Source organism: Mus pahari, chromosome 17 (assembly GCF_900095145.1).
Source record: "Mus pahari chromosome 17, PAHARI_EIJ_v1.1, whole genome shotgun sequence".
Taxonomy (NCBI): domain Eukaryota; kingdom Metazoa; phylum Chordata; class Mammalia; order Rodentia; family Muridae; genus Mus; species Mus pahari.
In genome coordinates, this window is record NC_034606.1 from 17046563 (window position 1) to 17065491 (window position 18929).

The following is an 18929-nucleotide window of genomic DNA, read 5'->3' on the forward strand; positions in this document are numbered from 1 at the left end:
AAGGAAGGAAGGAAGGAAGGAAGAAAGAAAGAAAGAAAGAAAGAAAGAAAGAAAGAAAGAAAGAAAGAAAGAAAGAAAGAAAGAAAGAAAGAAAAGAAATATTCTTTCTCAAGTACCCACTTAGCTGTACATTTTTAAGAAACTACTGAGATGATTTGGTTTGGTCTCCCTTTCCTTGGGTTTACAATGCCAAGAAGATCCTTATTTGGGCTACACTAGAGCCAGAAATGTAGCCCAGTTCCAGGATGCTTCTGTACAAGTGGAAGTCCTCAGGAGAAATGGAGAGGATTGCTTTAGGTGAGGCTGGATCAAAGGTATGTCATAGACAGAAGAGCATTAGCAAATGTGTTTGAGGATGTCCCGGGACCCGTGAGCACTCGGCTGAGGACAGAATACATGGCTCCTCCAGGAGGAGCTGAATGCCAGAGTGACAGGAGAAACAAGAAGATGAGCAAGTCATGAAGGAAGCTGCAGGCTGATGGCATTGGCATCCAGAGGCACGATGGGGATAAAAGGAAAGACTGGGATTATTCCATTCAGCTGAAATGCTGGAAGCTAAGCTCTCAAAGAAAGGAACAAACATTTAGAGGGAAAAAAAATCAAGGGCAGATGACTAGAGGAAAGGCTGAACCGCAATGCCCTCCTCACTAAGGCCAGAGAGACACAAGAGAGGATGGCTGGCCAGACAGGCTCATTTGAGCATTGCAATCACATGGAAACTCCATTGGGGCTTGGCTTCTGTGAAGCCACTGCTGGTGACTTCAGTGCATCACTGTCAAGAAACAGGGAGGCCTGGCCCAGTTTCTCTGCTGATTTACAAGAAAAGAGAACCAAATTCGGATATCCAATATTTTCCCCACTCTCCGCTTATTTTTGTAGGTGGTTCAGTTTATCTTTTATCTGGAAAAAAAAAAAAAAAAGGAGAGTCTGGATTCCACATCTGACTTGGAAACATTGGAATCGATAAATCTCAGAAAGCAACAATTTTTACTTAAAAGGACAAGATGAAATTCGTGCCCAAGTAAATTAAAAGTAGCCTCTCAGTTGGAATGGGATTTATCAAAACTGTTTAAGGAGTTGTATTCGGTAATTGGTGCGTGTTCCTCAGATTCCATTCTGCTTAGATTCCACCTTATTTCCCACCTTCTGTAGCCATAGATTACCTACAACACTGTACTTAAGACTTCTCTTACATTCTGAGAAGGCTCTATAACCAACTATCACCGGATTATAACCCATTTAACTACCTTCTATAAAACATCTAAGACAGTCTTTGTTCACAAATATGTGTCACGAGAACAAGTGTAAAATAGTTTAAAGACTGCCTGAAAAGGAATTTGCTTCAGTAGGTGAATATTGAAGCAAATCACAGCATAACTCTGATTTGAGAAAAACTAAAAACAAAACAAAAAAAAAAAAACAAAAAAAACAAAACAAAAAAAACAAAACAAAACAAAAAAGGCATGCATACAATATACAATGACTTACTGGGAGAGCAGGTAGCTTAAGAAAATGCAATCACTTGCTATTATATATCCTCAATAAAAGAAGAAAATAGGTGTTTAATCCATGTAGGGGGAAATTAATTGGAAAAACATACTTAAGACAATGTTAAGAAAATCATTGAGAAGAGCTTGGGGAAGAGAGGGATTTACCTGTTTTTGCTATAATTGCATCAGGTACATATTGATATTAAATTATGACTTAAAATCGGAGTAAAATGGCAGATTCCACTATACTGAGATAATAAATGAAAAGCACAGAAAAACTTGATGGTTAAGTAAGAGCAGAGGAAGGGATTTAGCCATCCGATAGTAGGATTGCGCACTCACGGCTGCACAAAGTAGGGAGATCCTATTTGGGGGTGACCTGAACCATCGCCAAAATGGCGAACTCCTCTTAAACCACTCCCTTGTATCAGGATTCAGTTGATAATTTCTAACAAGAAAAAGATGATTATTTTCTACTGGGAGACTGTTTCTTTAAAGGAATACCTATAGATAAATTATGCGTAAGAGCTTTCACCTGAAAGAAACATCAAGGAGGAAAAAACAAGCAAAGCCAGTGGGAAAAAAAACAATAATAAATAATAACCACCTGCCATCTGGCTAAGACACAAGACAAAGAAGGGTCTTACACATGACAGCATGCTTCTTCTTAGCCTTGCAAGCAAGAGGAATGAGGTTCAGGTCCACAGCCTGGACCAGCCTGCAGCCCAGCCCACTTCCAGAGCCTGTCAGATCCTCCTGCTTTCAACAGAGTCACTTCTGGAACTGTCTGAGATAGAGCCAGGAAGGCAGAGTTCAAATCCTTTCTTCATGGCATTCAGCCTTGTTCTTAAACTCAGGGCAGGCACACTGCAGCTATGACTGTGTCCAGCTCTTATGAGGGATAAGGTTGTATTTGCCCTTTAAAAACGCAGTTGTATTATTAGATATAAACCCTTAGCAAAAACAAGGAATTTAAGGTATTATTATACCTCATAAGTTTGTTAGGGAATTTCAAACACACCAAATGAAAATTGACTTGATTAGAATCAAGAAAAAAAAAAACATTAATTATATCCATGTTTTAAGTCCAAAGCATGGCTAAATATGTAAAGTGAAGGGATTGTAAAATAAATAAACAAAATAATCATATCTATACATTAAATATTTCATTTTACCGTATTTGAAGTTGAAATGTATCTATCATTTGAATTACAGGACTAAGAGGGAAAGCGTTTATGAAAAAGGGTTTTTCCCCCTTTGTTCTTTTGATAAATTGTTTTTGTAAGTGCTGAGAGGTTTGTATAAAGTGCTATGAACCCTTTCTTAACCACATTCAAATAAACTAAGCTTATTTTTCAGGCCCAATGTCAAAGATACACTGGATTAGTATATAAAAATTCAAAGTACTAACTCAGATGGACCATTGTTATGCTGGGCTTTAATGTTGTTAAATGCCAAAAGTATTTTAAACTAAAGTGAAAGGTAACAGGTTTAGTGGGTATGTCATAATTAATTTTTCAGTCCAACAGGATTTTATGTCAGCAAATTTAAGGAGGTTCATACCATTAAGGTGTCTAAAATGAACACCAAACCCAAATTTTCTGTAGAAACTCTGACATGTGATAACACTATATAGTGTCGCGATAAAGAAATATATCAATGCACTCATTATATAAGCACCAAATTCTGTGTACTAATGACAAACTAAATAGCACTTTGATTCTGTTTCCACACCCATCTGCAGAAAGCAACACACAAAGATTAAAGAATCTTAAATATTAAGCAAAATTTCTGAATAAGCCTGGAAATTGTCTACTGATTTACTTAGATTTATTGTGGTGATCATTCTTTTAGTAACATAAGGAAAACCTGTATTGAATCTCTAGGGTCTTGTTTTTTTGTTTTTTTTTCCTTTGTAGATCAAGATGGGCACACAACAGTGAAATAGTAATTTAAGGAGTTTCTAACATCCAGAATAATATAGGACCCCATTATCTTTCTAAACACACATGGATTACAGAACAAATATGAAGACAGACCACAGCAGAGTCCTGGGCGGCTGACAACCTAAGGAAAGCCAGCCATTGAGCAGAGGACCTTTCTCTGCTCTGGGTCCTACTTCTCCATAGGACCATTAGAAAAAGATGACACACATAGACTGGTCTTTTAAGGAAATAAGAACTCCATACATTCAAACATACTCACTGAAGTCATGGGTAAATGAGGTGGAGAAGATGTTAGAGAGCAGAATCACAGAACAAGGAGGGTTCTGTCAGAGGCCAGAGTGTGCACTGCATGTCACCTCAGGTGATTTAATTCATTGGACCATCAGTTCCCTTTATTAAGTGATTTCCTTATTGTAAATCGATTGAAAAGGTACATTCATTTTTGCCCCTGAAATTCAGCCAGTATCTATAACATATCATACAGTGTCCAAAATTAAATCAACCTACTATTTCTATGGTGCTATTCCAATGAGTGAATCCCCCCCCATGCTCCCCCTTTTTTTTCCCACATACATATGAAAATGTGGGGAAAAAAAAACAAAAAAACAAAAAAACAAAAAAACAAAAAAACAAAAAGCCTGTTAAACTTTTCACTATCTGTAACTACTGGCTTTAAATTAAATCTAAGAGTACTATTCTGACTTCGTATAATTCAAATGTAAATTTGTCATTTCAAAATAACACCCAAAACATGATTTGGAGAACCTTACAGTATCCGAATTCCTCAACACTGAGAAAGACCCACTGGAGAGTGCCCGCTAAATTCTTGCCTGACATCACAGCAGACAAAAGAGGAGGTGACTGGAGGATTCTCATCTCCACCAGTAGAGACACAAAACTACTTCTAAATACACTTCAGTGGGAATTGCAACCCTGTTGTCTCCGGGCCTATTCCTTCTTCCAGGGAAGAGTTTTCAGGATAGTGAGTTTAAAACTTGGTGCATCCCTCTTTAGGGAGAAGTACATCTATTTCAAATGGAAATTTTTTTTTCTTACATATAAACAGGACTGTGATTTTCCTATGGCCACAACCTTATTCCTGTACATAACTACACCATAAGAATGCCTATCCGCATCATACAGTAGTCAGGAAAAAATACAGGTGCAGAGAGGCTTTTCTTTACAATTAAACACCCTCCACACACACCCCTAAAATATGTCACAGGGAAGTCTCTCCTCTTTATAGTGGGAATTCTAACCTGATTGACTGATGATGTTTCCCATTTTCCTTTTAATTCTGGAGAGTTCCAGAAATTGTTCTTAAATAGAATTCAAAGTTGGATAAAGTATTTTTCCGTTCGATGAAAAGTTTAATACTCAAGTATAAAATATAACTGACACTCAAACAAATGTCATGTTCTTTTACACCATTCACAGATTTCAGATAGCTTCAATGATTAAGTACGTGACTTTTCCAAATCACTTTTTCCTGAAGTTAAAGTAAAAGTGTGAACTGACACGGGAAATGACTTCTCCCTGCAGTGACTCCTTACAAATGACCAACGTATCTGCCAGGGAGTACTTTGAGAAATGAGATTGCTCGTGTCTGGATTTCTCCTGAATCAGAGGTTTGAAAAAAGATGGCATGACAGAAAAAAAAAAAAAAAAAAAAGCTAAATCCACTTAAAATGAGTTTGTATTTTACAGGAAAGAACAAAGGATCAGCAATTGAAAAAAACAAAACAAAACAAAACAAAACAAAACAAAAAACAAAGCACAAAAAAAGAAAACAAAGCAAAAACCCTATAAAGGTTAAATATTTCCTCTCTTGAAGCCTTAAAGGGGGGTGTGGGGGAAACCTATGTATTTTGAAAGCAATGGACTCAAGAAATAGCATTTAAGCAAACATTTACCTAAAACTCAACCCAGAAGTTAAGATGTCAATTTGGTAATAACAACACATTTTGTTTGAAAAATCAGAAACTGTAGAAAGACCAAAATTCAAGCTAACATCCCTGTGATTAACTCTAGGGTTGCTTAGCCAAGAGCAACTTTCTGCACTTAAAACATAAAACTGTCAGTTTCCTCTGCTTGGAGACAAAACACACAAAGAGCAAACATTCGGTGCTATATTTCCTAGACAGGAAAGACAGAACTAAGTTTAATGATCTCTCCGACTATTTCTACCTGTTTTAACACTCAGACCAGAGAGACGGAATGTCAGCAGCAAAGCCCCAAACTTTGGGCCCACCTCAGAAGACAAATAGTATTCAGTCTTATGCTATACCCCAAACCTTGATGACAATGTCATCAGTCGTTCACAGCATTGTGTCAGCTCTCTAAACAAATATGCTAGCAGCTTGTGCCCTGTGTCATTGACTATCGCTACAATAAACAATTAAAACTCTCAGAAGACCTCCAAGCGCTGGTAAGGTGATAGTTGGCATTCAGCCCTTGGGAATCTAAAACACACTGGTGAGCATTTTCAAAGTCCTCTCTCTCTTCCCTACATCAAAATAACATATATCGCAAGCATCATCTGTGATTGAGTGGTCCAGTTGACACTTAGAAACTTAGGATGCTGAGGTGGTAAAAAGCACTAAGTAAAATTGCCTTAATGTTTTTGCCAAGAAAAAAAAAAGTGGTATTCATAATTATTTCCAAATTTTATCACAGTTTTATTCAATTTCATTCAGTGTATTTCATCACATGAACTAAGTGGAAATGATCTGCTCAAGAGCAAACAATAAAATCAAATTTTCATTCAGCAGTATGTAAGCTTCTATTTCCTATGCCACTGCCCTTAAAATATAAATATAATAAAGAAGTGAAGATTTTAAAAGTCCTCCAGCAAGCACATCTGTCCACTAAAGGGGTAAATTCTTAATCCTTTCAAAACTGATAGAAAAAGGAAGAAAGGAGGGGGGAACAACTCAAATTGCTGGAAAAGTGTAATAACAGAGACAGCATGTTTGGTCTCAGGACAATTTTTCTTCAGCACCCTAAAGTCAGTGATATCGTGTGGCCCTGCTTGCTCTTCTGAAACCCATCAAGAGGATTTTCAGAAAGGAAGGATTCTGGTTATGGTTTCAAATGCCAAATTAACTTAAAGGATCTTCGAATCCTGACAGAAAACAGCATAGTAGCACAGCAGAAGCTACACACAGAGGGCTCTTGGTCACGCAAAGCCGGAACTGTAAGTGTGACCCCACTGGGGTTTAATGTAAAATTCCCAAGGACCTCAGGCTGAGGTCAAAGTTTTCTGTGTCAATTTATATATATATATAAATTGACACATGCTTCAATAATGCCTTACATCATCATGGACTGGATAGACCCCACTCCCCTTTCCATTCAGGCAGATTTCTTCTTTAAAGGGAACCAAAATTCTGTAAGAGGAAAGTGAGGAGAACCTGCTTACACTAATATCTACCTATCCTTGTCTATTTCTAATCAAGCTCCATGTCAGGCACATTGTGAAATGTTATTCTCAATGATACATGAAACTTTCAGGGAGTAGTAAGAACACAAGTATATTTAAATAAATGTCAACTATGAGATAGTGAATGATTCTTGGGATTAAAAAGTACAGAATGTATACACATAATTAATTGTAAACAAACACAACAATAAAAGATTAAGACTTCGGCAAAGGCAGCATGCAAGATCATATGCATAGGTCCATTTATAAAATATACACATATGATTTTCTTTTTCTTTTTACTTTTTGGACTAGTGTTCTGAGTGACAGCTTCCCTCTTTATAGTGTATCAAAGTGGTGGTTTTTTTTTTTAAAGCAATATGTGTTACAAATAATTATGGCATTCTTTCAACACAGTAAATTTTCGTAAGAAATAGAGCATTTTAAACACAGACGGGAGACTGAGAGGATAAAGAGTGGGAAAACAGTTTACTGGAACTGGGATTATGGTGGCAGCAGATTTCTTACTCTGATTTCCCTACATCTTACATGCAAAGAACTCAATTTTAGTAAAAAGGAAAAGAACTGTTGTTAAATACTTACTCAATAAATAGTGTAGAATACTTCATGCTTACAAGGTGGCTTTGCCTAGGTTGCTTTCTAGAACTTTCCTATCTCTGCAGAACTAGGGAGCAGAGTTTGCAATAGTCTTTACAGAATATTTGCATCTAGTGGTGAACACAATCATTTTAACTGTTCATTTAAAAACTTAAAACTATATTACAAAAAAAAAATCATCATCAAAATAAAGAAAACAGATGAGGTATAAGGGTCTCAGAAATTACATAAAAATAATTGGGAAAAAGAGAATACGCATGGCAAAAATTTTTAGTAGTATGGACAGTGATTGAACTTAAAATATCTACGATCAGTCTTAACTTCTGTCAACTGGATAACATCATTTAGAAGTACAGTGACCTAGATTCTCTTTCAGCCAGCATTAAAACCATCACAAGTGAAGCAAAGACAAGTGGCCGCCGTTTTCCTAGGACGACTTATCTGTTCAGAAGTACTAACTATTGAGAAACCAGTAATCCTCCAGAGCTAAGAGGACATGTGGATCATGACATCACATAAAGTAGAATACGTGGTTCACTGTCTAAAGTCAATATCACTTGCATTGAGAACCAGTATTATAACTAATTTAACTCTTAAATAGGCTCTGGGATGCCTTAGATAATTGAAAAAGACATGAGAAAGATTAATGTGATTTAAAAAATATTTAGTTTGATAGAATCAAATACAGTGACTTCTAGCACAAGAGCACACAAGCATATACACATACATGTGTGCACTGAGAATCACTGTCGGAGATGAATGTGCTGTACTAATCCTAGGCTATTAAGGGTATCCCTAGGCACATAAACCACATCAGGTAATAGAGAAATCTGATTCCCCAAACCAACTATGTGATACATATTTACACTGTTTATAGACATATCTCTAATTCATAGATGAATGCATGGAAGAAATGGTATGGCAGTTCACACGAATGCTCAGAAAGCCATACAGTGGGACCTAATTACAAAGAACACGTTCTATTATGAACTTTCACTGATATGTAAAACTTCATAGTCTGTCCAAATTCTATAAGCAGAACCAGCTCTGAGCGAAAATATTTTCATCCCTGTTTTCTACACCTACAACACCTTTATGTTTAAATAAGTTATCTGTTGTCCTGTGTTATTATAATTATTCAACTTTTAAAAATAATATCATTACTTCTAAAGATTGGAACATACACGTCAAGGAACATAAATATCTTCTATTATACTACTCATTATCACAATTAAAAGTAAGTAATAGATAAAGGAATCATTGAGATAAGTAAGACAACTATGCTCCTTTCAAACTAAAGAAAAAGAAATAAAAACAAAAACTGTAAGCATTAACATTTCATTCTAGTGCTATCAACTATAGCAGGCTTAAAGGGCAGACAATGAATCATCTGTTTATTTAAGTGCTGAATAAATGGAATATATGCTAAGTTCTGAACTGACTTTAAAATATTTGGAACATTTTCCAGAGCCTATTTTGACTGTGTCAATTACCTAGTTACCAACGTTGTTGTATTATGTTGCTTGATGAACTAGGACATCCAGCAACCCTCAAACCAGTATTACAAGCCCAGCAAATAGCATCACATTTGGGTGACGCACAGAATCCATCACCCTAGGGAAAAATGCATGGGCTCAGAGTACAGAGTCTTTACATGTTCCATGATATTTCTGCATAACGTTTTAAACCAATAGAATTGCAAACTGTAAAGTGTTAACTTATAAAATGATATCTTCAGAATAAAGCTCTGTCACTCCCTACAGAAATGAGACCTTTTCAAAAAAATGTTCTTGGAACACTATTTAAAATACACAATGAGGGGGGCAGTTTGGTTTATAGAGTGGGTTTTTTTTTCCTTCTTTTGAAATCTCTTAGTAAATTCTAAGTACATCTAAATACTATGGGAATGACTGATTCATTATGTTTAACCGCCACACTCACTTCAAACTTCTAACTTTTTAAAAACAAGTCATGTATCTCTTTAAACGATTCCTGTTCTGTTAAAAGCACAGCAGGTCATGATTTAGCACATTAAATTCCACCATCAAGGTGGATCTAAGAATTACATACATAAAATATGGCTCCAAGAGCATGCACACATTGCTACAATAATTCAAGCACAGTACAGTTACTGTTGCTGCATCAAACATCCACAGGCTTTATACTATAGAATTCCTCTTATACTATAGACAGATTCCTAATAACTACCTAAGAATTTCACAAATCAAAATATGTTACCTTTGTTCAAACAATACTGCTGCTCATTATATAACAGAAAAGACCATCCTTAATCGCTCAGGAACCAGGCTAGTGATAGATGCTCAGAGTGGAGGTGGCGCCGAATGGTTTGAGGCAAAACCGAAACATATTGTTTAAGTAAACCTTAAGGGGAGGGGATCATATGCGCAATTGATGGATTTTTTTTTTTTGTATCATCTTCCACAAAGCCTCTCCTACCCCTCCCCACGACTCCACAGTAAACAAGCTGCTGATATTAAAAGACTCTAGCTGCAAATACTTCACTCTGCCTTTTTTGCTTCTTTCAAAACTTTTAAACTCTCCCCAATTTTGAAAACAGTAGAACAATATTTATTAAATAAAAAATTCATTTCAGGCGTACTTATGACTTGAAATTTATGCTTGCAAACTCTCTATAACATTATTAATTAAATAAAATCTAAATTCAATAAACCTGCACTATGTTGATACAAGCAACACATAGCTTAATTCTGCTACTTTTTCCTGGGGAAAAAAATCTTTAAGCAAAGAAACTGTTATCAAAGGAGAAATCTGTCGGATATGAATTAATGTCTGTAGCTCTCGTAGTAGAAGCTGAGACCGAATAAAGTAAATCAAAACTATCTAAGAAGGGAACACTGCAAGGTTCTGGAGTATGCAGAAATATTTTGATAATTATAAATGTATGAATGACCAGTCTTTCTCTGTGAGACACCTCATTTCATGGTATCTTATTCCTTAGAGGATTTCTAGATATGGAAGGGGTGAAAATAACTAGCTCTCACATGAAATCTGGTATTATTACAACAAAAACTTAAACTTCAGCAGCAGCTTGCATGAGGAACATCGACATTAAGTTCTGTCCCACAAACGGGAAAGAAGGCCCTACTTTTGGGTGGAGTAGCTTTTCCCAAGGAAGGAAATACTGACACAATTTTTTTTTCACCCCAGAAAGACTTTGCTCCTTGCCAACTTCTTAAGTTGGCCCCTGACAACGAATGTGATCAAGGTGTCTCTTAAGCAGATGAAGTTACATTTGCCTGTACAAATTCTACAGGGAAGAAAACAATTATTAAAATGAAGTTAAAACACTCTGTGATAAATAAAGTTTACGGGTGCCATTTAAATTTTTCAAGGCGAAAAATGCAACACTTCCAGTAGGAACAATCTGACCCTTGAAACTCATGCTTTCAATATAAAACTGCATTTTGGGAACATTTCATCTATTTTCCTTCCTCTGCACATAAAAATGATTAATGTCACAATTAAACCTCCATATTTTAGGCTCCTGGTAACAGGTGTGGCATTCTCTATATAAACATATTCACTGACCTGTCACCATTGATAACCTTCATTAATTAATCTCGATCGAAGCAAAACTTATTGGGGCTTTTTCCTTTCAAATAGTAAAGAAATAAAGCAACACAAACACCCATTTTCCCCGCAAACTCCCAAACTGTTTAAATTATGGTAACCTCAAATGCACCAGCCGTCAATGAGAACAGCTCAGGAGTTACAGCAGAGCTCAGCAGGAACGAGTTTTAATAACAGATTGAAAAACAAGAATAAAAATAACTGTATCAACGGAGCTTTTCTTCCTCGGGCCACAAGCCCGTTCTTACTTGAACTTTTTTTTTTTTCCTTTTAAGAAAAAAAATAGCATTTTGGCCACCAAAACCAATGCAGAACATTATTAAAAGTTAAAAGCTACCAATTACTTCTGTCTGTTCTTTTAAAGCAAAGTTTGGCATGACGTCAGTTGGTTTAGAGAAAACAAGAAAGAGAGAGAGAGAGGGGGAGAGGGAGAGAGAGAGAGCAGGAGAGAAAGTTTCCTACTTGTATAAACTGAACAGCAGGGAAGGTGTTGAGCCACTTGTAAAGTATGTACTGCAGGTTTTTAAAGAGCTAGCAACATCTTAAAAATTAAAAGTAATTTTTTTCTTATTCTTTTGAATGCAACATGCTGTACAGCCAGCCTTGATGATTGTATTTCCATTATACCTTGAGTCAAAAACTTATTTCAATGATGCTTCAGATCTGAAGTACACTGATAATTTCATCTTTGTTTTTGGTACTTGGAACTGCGCTCTGAGGGGTCAAAAAGAGATGGGATAATAAAAAGAACTGTGCGGCAAAAGCTACAATGGTTCCGGTAACTATTATCTCTAGCAGGCTTCTCTGGGCTAGCTTTTAACAATTCAAATAATGTTCAGCATCTTGCGAATTCAGTAAAAGCGTTTCCTTATGCCCCAAGATCTCTTTGCAACCCAAATCAATTTCTCCATTATTATATCCTACAGAGAAACAAACCAAACGTTTGCAAATCCACTTCCCAGGGAAACAAGGGCCATAGAGTGATATAAAGATGCCCAACATACCCATAACTCTACGATTTGAAGCATCACTTATGAAGATTATCAATAATAGAATATATAATGCAAATACTTTGAACCAACTTACACTTAAAGATAAAACTGGCTGATCTCTATTTGCAACTAAGCAGTAGTCAAAAAGCAAATCTTGTCATTTTGGGGTATTTCAGTAGACTGATCAAAGAGTTGAGGAGAAAAGTGATTTTGATCATGTTAAAACCAACTGCTCAGTTTCTAAAATGCAAATAATAATGTAAAGCATGTTAAATCTTTTCTAAACATGAGCATCATAAGTATACTTAGAAAATGATGTTAAATTTCAGCTCGATAAAGTCAAGCGTCTTTATATTATAGCTACAATGGCTCCACTAGATCCCATAAATCCTGTTATGACAACACAATTCATTTCCACATAGCCCCAAATAAAATGTAGCTATCCCATAGATAAGCTGTATATGTATGTCTGTATATGTTATTATTCATTTCCCCCATAGCTCAAAAAATAGTAAATAAGGAAACATAACAAGAATAATTAGCTATCAGCAATATTAGTAATCATAACTAGAAAAAAGAAGAACAAGACGTCTGTTACCTGAAAGCTGGGCCAGGGATGCACGACAGGAAGCAAGCTCATACAACTTGCCTGTTCTTTATCAAATTGATTGCAACTCATGAGCTACAATATTTGAGACAGAACTGTCTGAGTTTATAGTTTTCTATGCCTGCCAAAAACAGATGCAGGCTACCACACTAGCTGTCCCGAGGAAACTAAATTAAGCAGAGGCAAATACCAAGTGGAAAGTTGTCAGTGTGTTGAATGAATGGCTTCATTTTACACACCAGAGAATATCTTCATGAGGATGTGTTTTAATGGGAGCCAGTCATTTTATTTAAAGTTCATCGCTTGTTTCAAAAATAATAATTTCCCTTGAAATCAATTATAGACACCTGTCCACAACTCTCTGAAAGTCTATTTTGATCTATGTACAATAACACAGTGTTTTGATATTATTGTTTGCTCTCAAAGGAGGTATTAAAGTAACAAAGATTTTATATATATATATATATATATATATATATATATATATATATATATATATACCAGAAAGCCAGTTATCCATGCTGACACCAATTTCAAATTCAAAATAAAGTTCGAACTCAAAAACAAAGTCTGTTACAAGTTTAAAATTTACTTCAAAAAATAGCGTAAGAGTTTACAAAATCTCACACCCTGGCCTTAGTTCTTAATAGAAAACGCATTTATCTTTAGAAGCAAATAGAGGCTTCCCTCTGTGCATAGACTCACAATAATAATAAAATAATAATAATAATAATAATAATAGCAACATTAGTAAAAAAACACCATTAAATACTAGCTCTTAAGAGCAACTTTCCCACAGATGCACTCACATCGCTATTGAGAAGGTTTTCTTATGAATGAAGATTTCCCTATGTGTTTTACAGAGACCTATAGTGAAAATTAGAATAAATAAATTCAGGAGTGTTATATAACTTAAAAGAAAAGTAAAAATAATGCCAAAAACAACATAAGGGTATATGTAAGTCACTCATGATTAAATACACACCGCTTTGGATGCTAAACTTGGTTAGTATGAAAGTATGTAGAAATGTATGTGAAATGGTCCACAATATTAGTAGTCAAAGCGTGGAGCTCTGAATTCAACTCAGGATTCAGAGCCACTCCGGCAGTCTCTTCCGCACCTTTAATGCTAGCTTTAACAAAGGACAAGAGCCACCCAGCAGCACAAACACTAACAGAATCTAAAATTCAGAAGTAACAAACTTTTTTCCTAGCTACTTCCTACGAGTTATTTGGAGAGTGTCAGACTTCGTTATTATGCATGTAAAAGTATTCTACACAAACATAGCTTACCATGCAACAGGCATATTGGGAGGCCATGGAAATCAGCTCACCAAAGGTAAATAATATTTTGCCGAGTACTGATGAAGGTTCCCAATATCTTGCAGTTAGAGAAATCACGGCAGAACAGAGGCATTAAGACATGATTTCCTCCTTTGCAGTTTTATTTTCATCGTACTAATATCTAGACATAATCATCAAACTAGCATATTCAGAGCCCTGTTTATTTAACTGACTGGAGACGTTTTTTGAACTCAAGGGTATAGCTTTAAAAGGAAGTTCTGAAATCTACAGAAGGATAAACGTGATGAACATACAAGCTTAACTTGTGAAGTCTGAGCATGCCATTAATAAACTTTTGCTCAAAGGTTTTTTAAAAAAAAAAAATCCTCAGAATGTTGGTATCATTTCCAGACTGTCTTGTCAGCATCGAAACTTACAGGAAACGCTTCATCTTCCCATACAAACCCTGTATTTATTCACAACCCTGTCATACTTGGGGAGAGGAAAAGGGGGGAAAGCCGCATGGTGATTATTTTAGAACCTTTGCTTTTCTACACCAGTATTGCATTAACTGAGAGAGCCTTAGAAGCATGTGAACAGCCAGTAAGAAACTGCCCAGCACTGAGATTAGAGACTTTCATTCTCATTTTGCCCACGTCAAGGACTGCAGTACTTTCCTGACAGTCCCTAACATGTTTAACTCAAGCAGCCTTTTCGAAATCATCAACTCTTTCTAAACTTGCAGCGAAGGATCGAGATGCTACAGAGGTTGGTGGGTTTGTGCTAAAGAGTTTACAGCACTCCAAAGGCTTATCAGGAAAAGTCTACTTTAGTTTTTTTTTTCTTTTTTTTTTTTTAGGCTTGAGTAATCAAATTTAGCTAACCAGGCCTAGAATGATCACTTCTGTGTAATCTTGTCTCAGGCCCTTATCTGTATTTTTGTTTTTGTACTGACTATCTCTTCCAGGCCCTTTCCTGTTCACCTGGAGAGCTTACAAAAGTTCAATGAATCGGCCTAACTTGTGTCTGATTTTGTGTCTTCTCGCGGCCAGTCTCTCTTCACTTACCTTGTTTAAAATGCTAGCGGTGATTTCCCCAAACCGGATAAAGGATGGATATTCTAGCTTAATTTGGATTCATCATTAAATCCATAGCTCTGACTCAAAAACTTTCAAAAGATCAAATCTGAGGCCTAAAAAGATATGGGGAAGTCAGCCAGGTCTTAAAATGTAGTGAGTCCGATCAAGATTCTCTCTGAAGCCCCCATAAGTAAGTCCTAGGGTCCTCTCACTTCAATGGCTTTAGGATCCTAGAGCCATAAAACAGTTAGTGACTTCCCCGGGGAAAGGGGAAACACCATCATCTCAGACAGGTACTCACAGAAAAAGCTTTCCCAGCCTCAAAAACAGCTTTGCACTTCAAACAGCTCCCACCTCTGCTTCACCCTCAAATTATTCATGGGGTCCTATAATCCTGGAGTTATTTGGAGGGATAGAGGTGTTTGCCTTGGCCTTTCAAAGATGCGTTTCAGACTCTACAGCCCAAACAGGAACTAGACAGAAAGCAAAGAGCCTGTCTGCCTGCATGTCCCACTGCTGTCAGGCGTTTAATCACCAGCCCGTGTCCCCTGACCCGCTCGACACATGGCGCATCAACCGCACCGCAGAGGAAGTCTGCCCCTTGCTCAGCCCCTACGGAAGCTCCTTGGCTACAAGGCCCTGCCTCATGGTACCGACAGGGCACAGACCCCTGGGCCCAGGCTGCCCTGAGCTGCCCAGAGACGGGTATACCAGGAGAGGATGCCACACTCTCTCCCTCCAGCCCCGCTGGGCCTTTAAGGGAAAAAAGTTTGAAGCCTGGCTTTGCTAACTAAACTCTTCAAAGCCAAAGGCAGTCTATGCTGTTTTACCACTTTGTGGGCCACTCCAGGACCCCTCGCAGAAACCCTCCCTACCCTCCCAAGTTCACCCAACTTACTACTCTGCATGCCGGTGCCTAGTCTGCTCCCCGTTTGCCAGGAGCCCCCAGAAAACTTGCAGCAGCGGCGGCGGCGGCCCCACGGGTCCAGCCACCTCCAGATCCTCTGCTGCTCCCGGTAGGAGAGAATTAAAATCAGCCAGCAAGAGACAGCGAGGGGGAGTGGGGCTGGGAGGGGGAGGGGGCACCGGCCTGAAACTTCTTTTTTTGGCAAATCGGGATTTGTTTTTCCTCCTCCCCGGCGGCTGAACTTGACCCTCCTGACTCTGGGGGCTACTGCAGTTTGAAGTCGCTCTGGTTTCCAAGGCTCAGATGCCTTAGACCCAGCAAAGAGAAAAGAGGAATTGGGGGAGTGGGGGTGTAAGGGGAACAGAAGAGAAGAAAGAAAGAAATCACACGCGCAAAGGGGGGTGGGGGGGAGGAAGAAAGAAAATGCGTGTGAAACCCGAGAAGCCTGCGCTTGGCTTGCTGCACACTCTCTCCCTAGGCTGTGCTTTTTTTTTTTTTTTTTTTTCAAAGAAAGTCACTTTTAATTCCCAGGGCTCCCCGCTCGCGATCGCCCACATTTTGCGCACACTCGCGCGGGCGCAGCGCTGGCGGAACGGCGCCCCGGCCGGCTGAGCCCGCGCCCCCCGGCCTGCCCGGCTCCCCCTTACCTGTTGATTAATCGTCAGGAACACCCTCCGCAGCCCGAAAGATGGTGGCGCGGCGGCCAGAGCCATGAACCGTCTTCTGTTGTTTGCAGAGTTGATCTTGGATTATTGGGGGGGGGGGAGAAAAAGGTCTTTCCTGCCTCCCCCCCTTTCCCTTCCCTCCCTCCCCCCCCCCAGGAAAAAAAGAGAGCGCGAGAGAAAGAGAAAGGAAATAGAGCTAGGATGTGCCCGGTGCCGGGTGGGAGAGGGGAGGGGGTGTTGTTGGGGTTTTTTGTTGTTGTTGTTGTTGTTTAAAAAAAAAAAAAAGGCAAAGGCGATAGAGCGATCAGGAGGACGCGAGGTCCGGAGCCACCGAGCAGCAGCGAAAAAGAGGACGCTGGAGATTGCAATGAGATCGGGTCTTTATCAGAAATGTTATCGCTTGTCAGGACCTCACTCTCCGCGCATTACGTCAGTTTCAAGACACCAACACTATTAATATCAAAGGAGCCTTCGCGGAGGAAAGCGCCACCCCAGACCGAGCTCCCTTAAAGAGACAGGCGCGTCCCCGCGCCGCCGCCGCCGCCGCCGCCCCGCCCGGCCCCGAGCACCCGCCGCCGCCGCCCGCGGGACCGGCCGGCCGCACCAGCCCGCGACAACTGGGGACCGCGCGCGGCTCGTCCCGCCCCGCCCCTCCCCCACCGGACGGGCTGGGGGAGGAGGGAGGCTGTGTTGCCCTGGCCGAGGGCCTGGAGGCCGAGACCTACCTTGGGGGGCGCAGGGGGCAATGCGTGGCAGCCCAGGCGATGCTGCCCAGATACTGGAGATGCTGTCCTGGAGAATGCCAAGAACTCTCAAAGTGCTTTTTACCTTTCCCTCTAGCTCTCAATTAAAGGACGCAGGATTGTGTGTGCGTGTGCGCCCCCTCCCCCGCCCTTTATCTGTGGCTGGAAGTCCTAGGATACCTCGGCCGTGGTCAGGATTTCCCAGGCTTTGGATGGTAGGAGGGCTTCAGGAGAACAACTTGAACTCTATCCTGAGTTGGAGAAGTGCGGACTGAGGTTGCTATGGTTTTCTGAGCTGAGAAGCCAGAAACTCAATGGGTGCTTTAAGGGGGTACCACGAAACAGATAAAATGGGGACATTATTCAGCCACTGCCAGGTTAATACATGCTGGTCTTTGGGGGTTTCGAAGCAGATAAGAAACTCTGACTCAGGCATGACATACTTTAGCACTTCTCTTGGTAAAAGCAGTTGCCTCAGCATAAAGTTCATGAAATGATCAGGCTATCTTTCCCTTTAACTTCTAAAGATCAACAATGCATAAAACATGACCAAGACAGGATAAAAAGTATAGGAGGTGTTAAAACTAAGTAAACATATCTTGGGCTTTTTGGACTTCCATTTTCTTCAGTTGGGTGACTTTAAGTGGTATGTTTTTCCTCTAGTGAAAGTCAGCTTAAACTAATTTTGTGCTAAAAGGAGAAACATCCTTCTCTGAACTACAGAATGATTAAAATTAGAATTTTAGAGAGGTACAATCACGAATCTGAGAGCTGAGGGTGCAGTGATTTTCCCCCCCCAAATATCTTTCACTGATTCGTGTATCTTTTGGCAAAAAAAAAAAAAAAGGGGTTTTCCAGATATGCTAAGAAGTAAAAAAGCCAATACTATATATATACATATATACATACACACACATATATATATACATATGTGTATATATACCTTTAGACCCTCCCTCCTCTTCCTGAAAGATCTGTATTTTCACTCAGCATGCTCAGACAGACCTGTGCTTCCTTGGTCCTGACATGCTTTGGAAGCAAGTCCTGAACACACAACACTGAATAGAGAAAGCAATAGAGAAACTAGTCAGGTGAAGAGCAGTCAAAATACAGTTTCACAATGAGGCAACAATCTATTCCCCAAAGGAAGGAGAAGACAATGTTGCTCATATGCATGCAACTATTCATATTGCCATCAGTTTAATTTTTTAACAGTATTAGATTTCTATACAGCCATGCATGTAGGGAAATTTAATATGAAAATCATGAGTAAATCTTATAGTCAGCTCCTAATGGCCACCTGCATATTTCCACTCTGGAGTCGTTCAATAGCGTCCACCACCAATTTCCCCTATAAAAGGTACTTCTATATTAAATATAGGCCTTTTATTTTCTTTGTTAAGTCATAAATTAGCTTGCTGACTTTTATGGAAATATTCACGACACAGTGAGAAGTAGTTTTATTCAGAAAAATAATAAGGATCGGAGTGAAACATTCTTGGGCTATGACTAACTGAAAATAGTAGGTCAAATAAATCTGGGGATGCATATCCAAGTAGTTACAC

General features: G+C 38.9%; 1 protein-coding gene across 8 annotated transcripts in view; it reads right to left on the reverse strand.

Moving 5' to 3' along the window:
- The window catches only part of Trps1 (transcriptional repressor GATA binding 1), a 241250-nt gene extending 224124 nt beyond the window's left edge, over positions 1-17126 (reverse strand). For 2 of the 8 annotated variants that reach the window (XM_021216717.2, XM_029547810.1), the window contains exon 1: positions 16604-17126. Coding sequence is in view for 3 of the 8 variants with exons in the window: in XM_021216718.2 (XP_021072377.1) it covers positions 15948-15957 (10 nt within the window). In the remaining 5 variants the exon portion in view is untranslated. Of the gene's footprint in view, positions 1-15037; positions 15841-15947; positions 16390-16603 lie in introns of those variants that run through there. The other 6 variants (XM_029547813.1, XM_029547808.1, XM_021216716.2 and 3 more) reach the window with 4 other exon arrangements.
- Positions 17127-18929: the final 1803 nt, after the last annotated feature.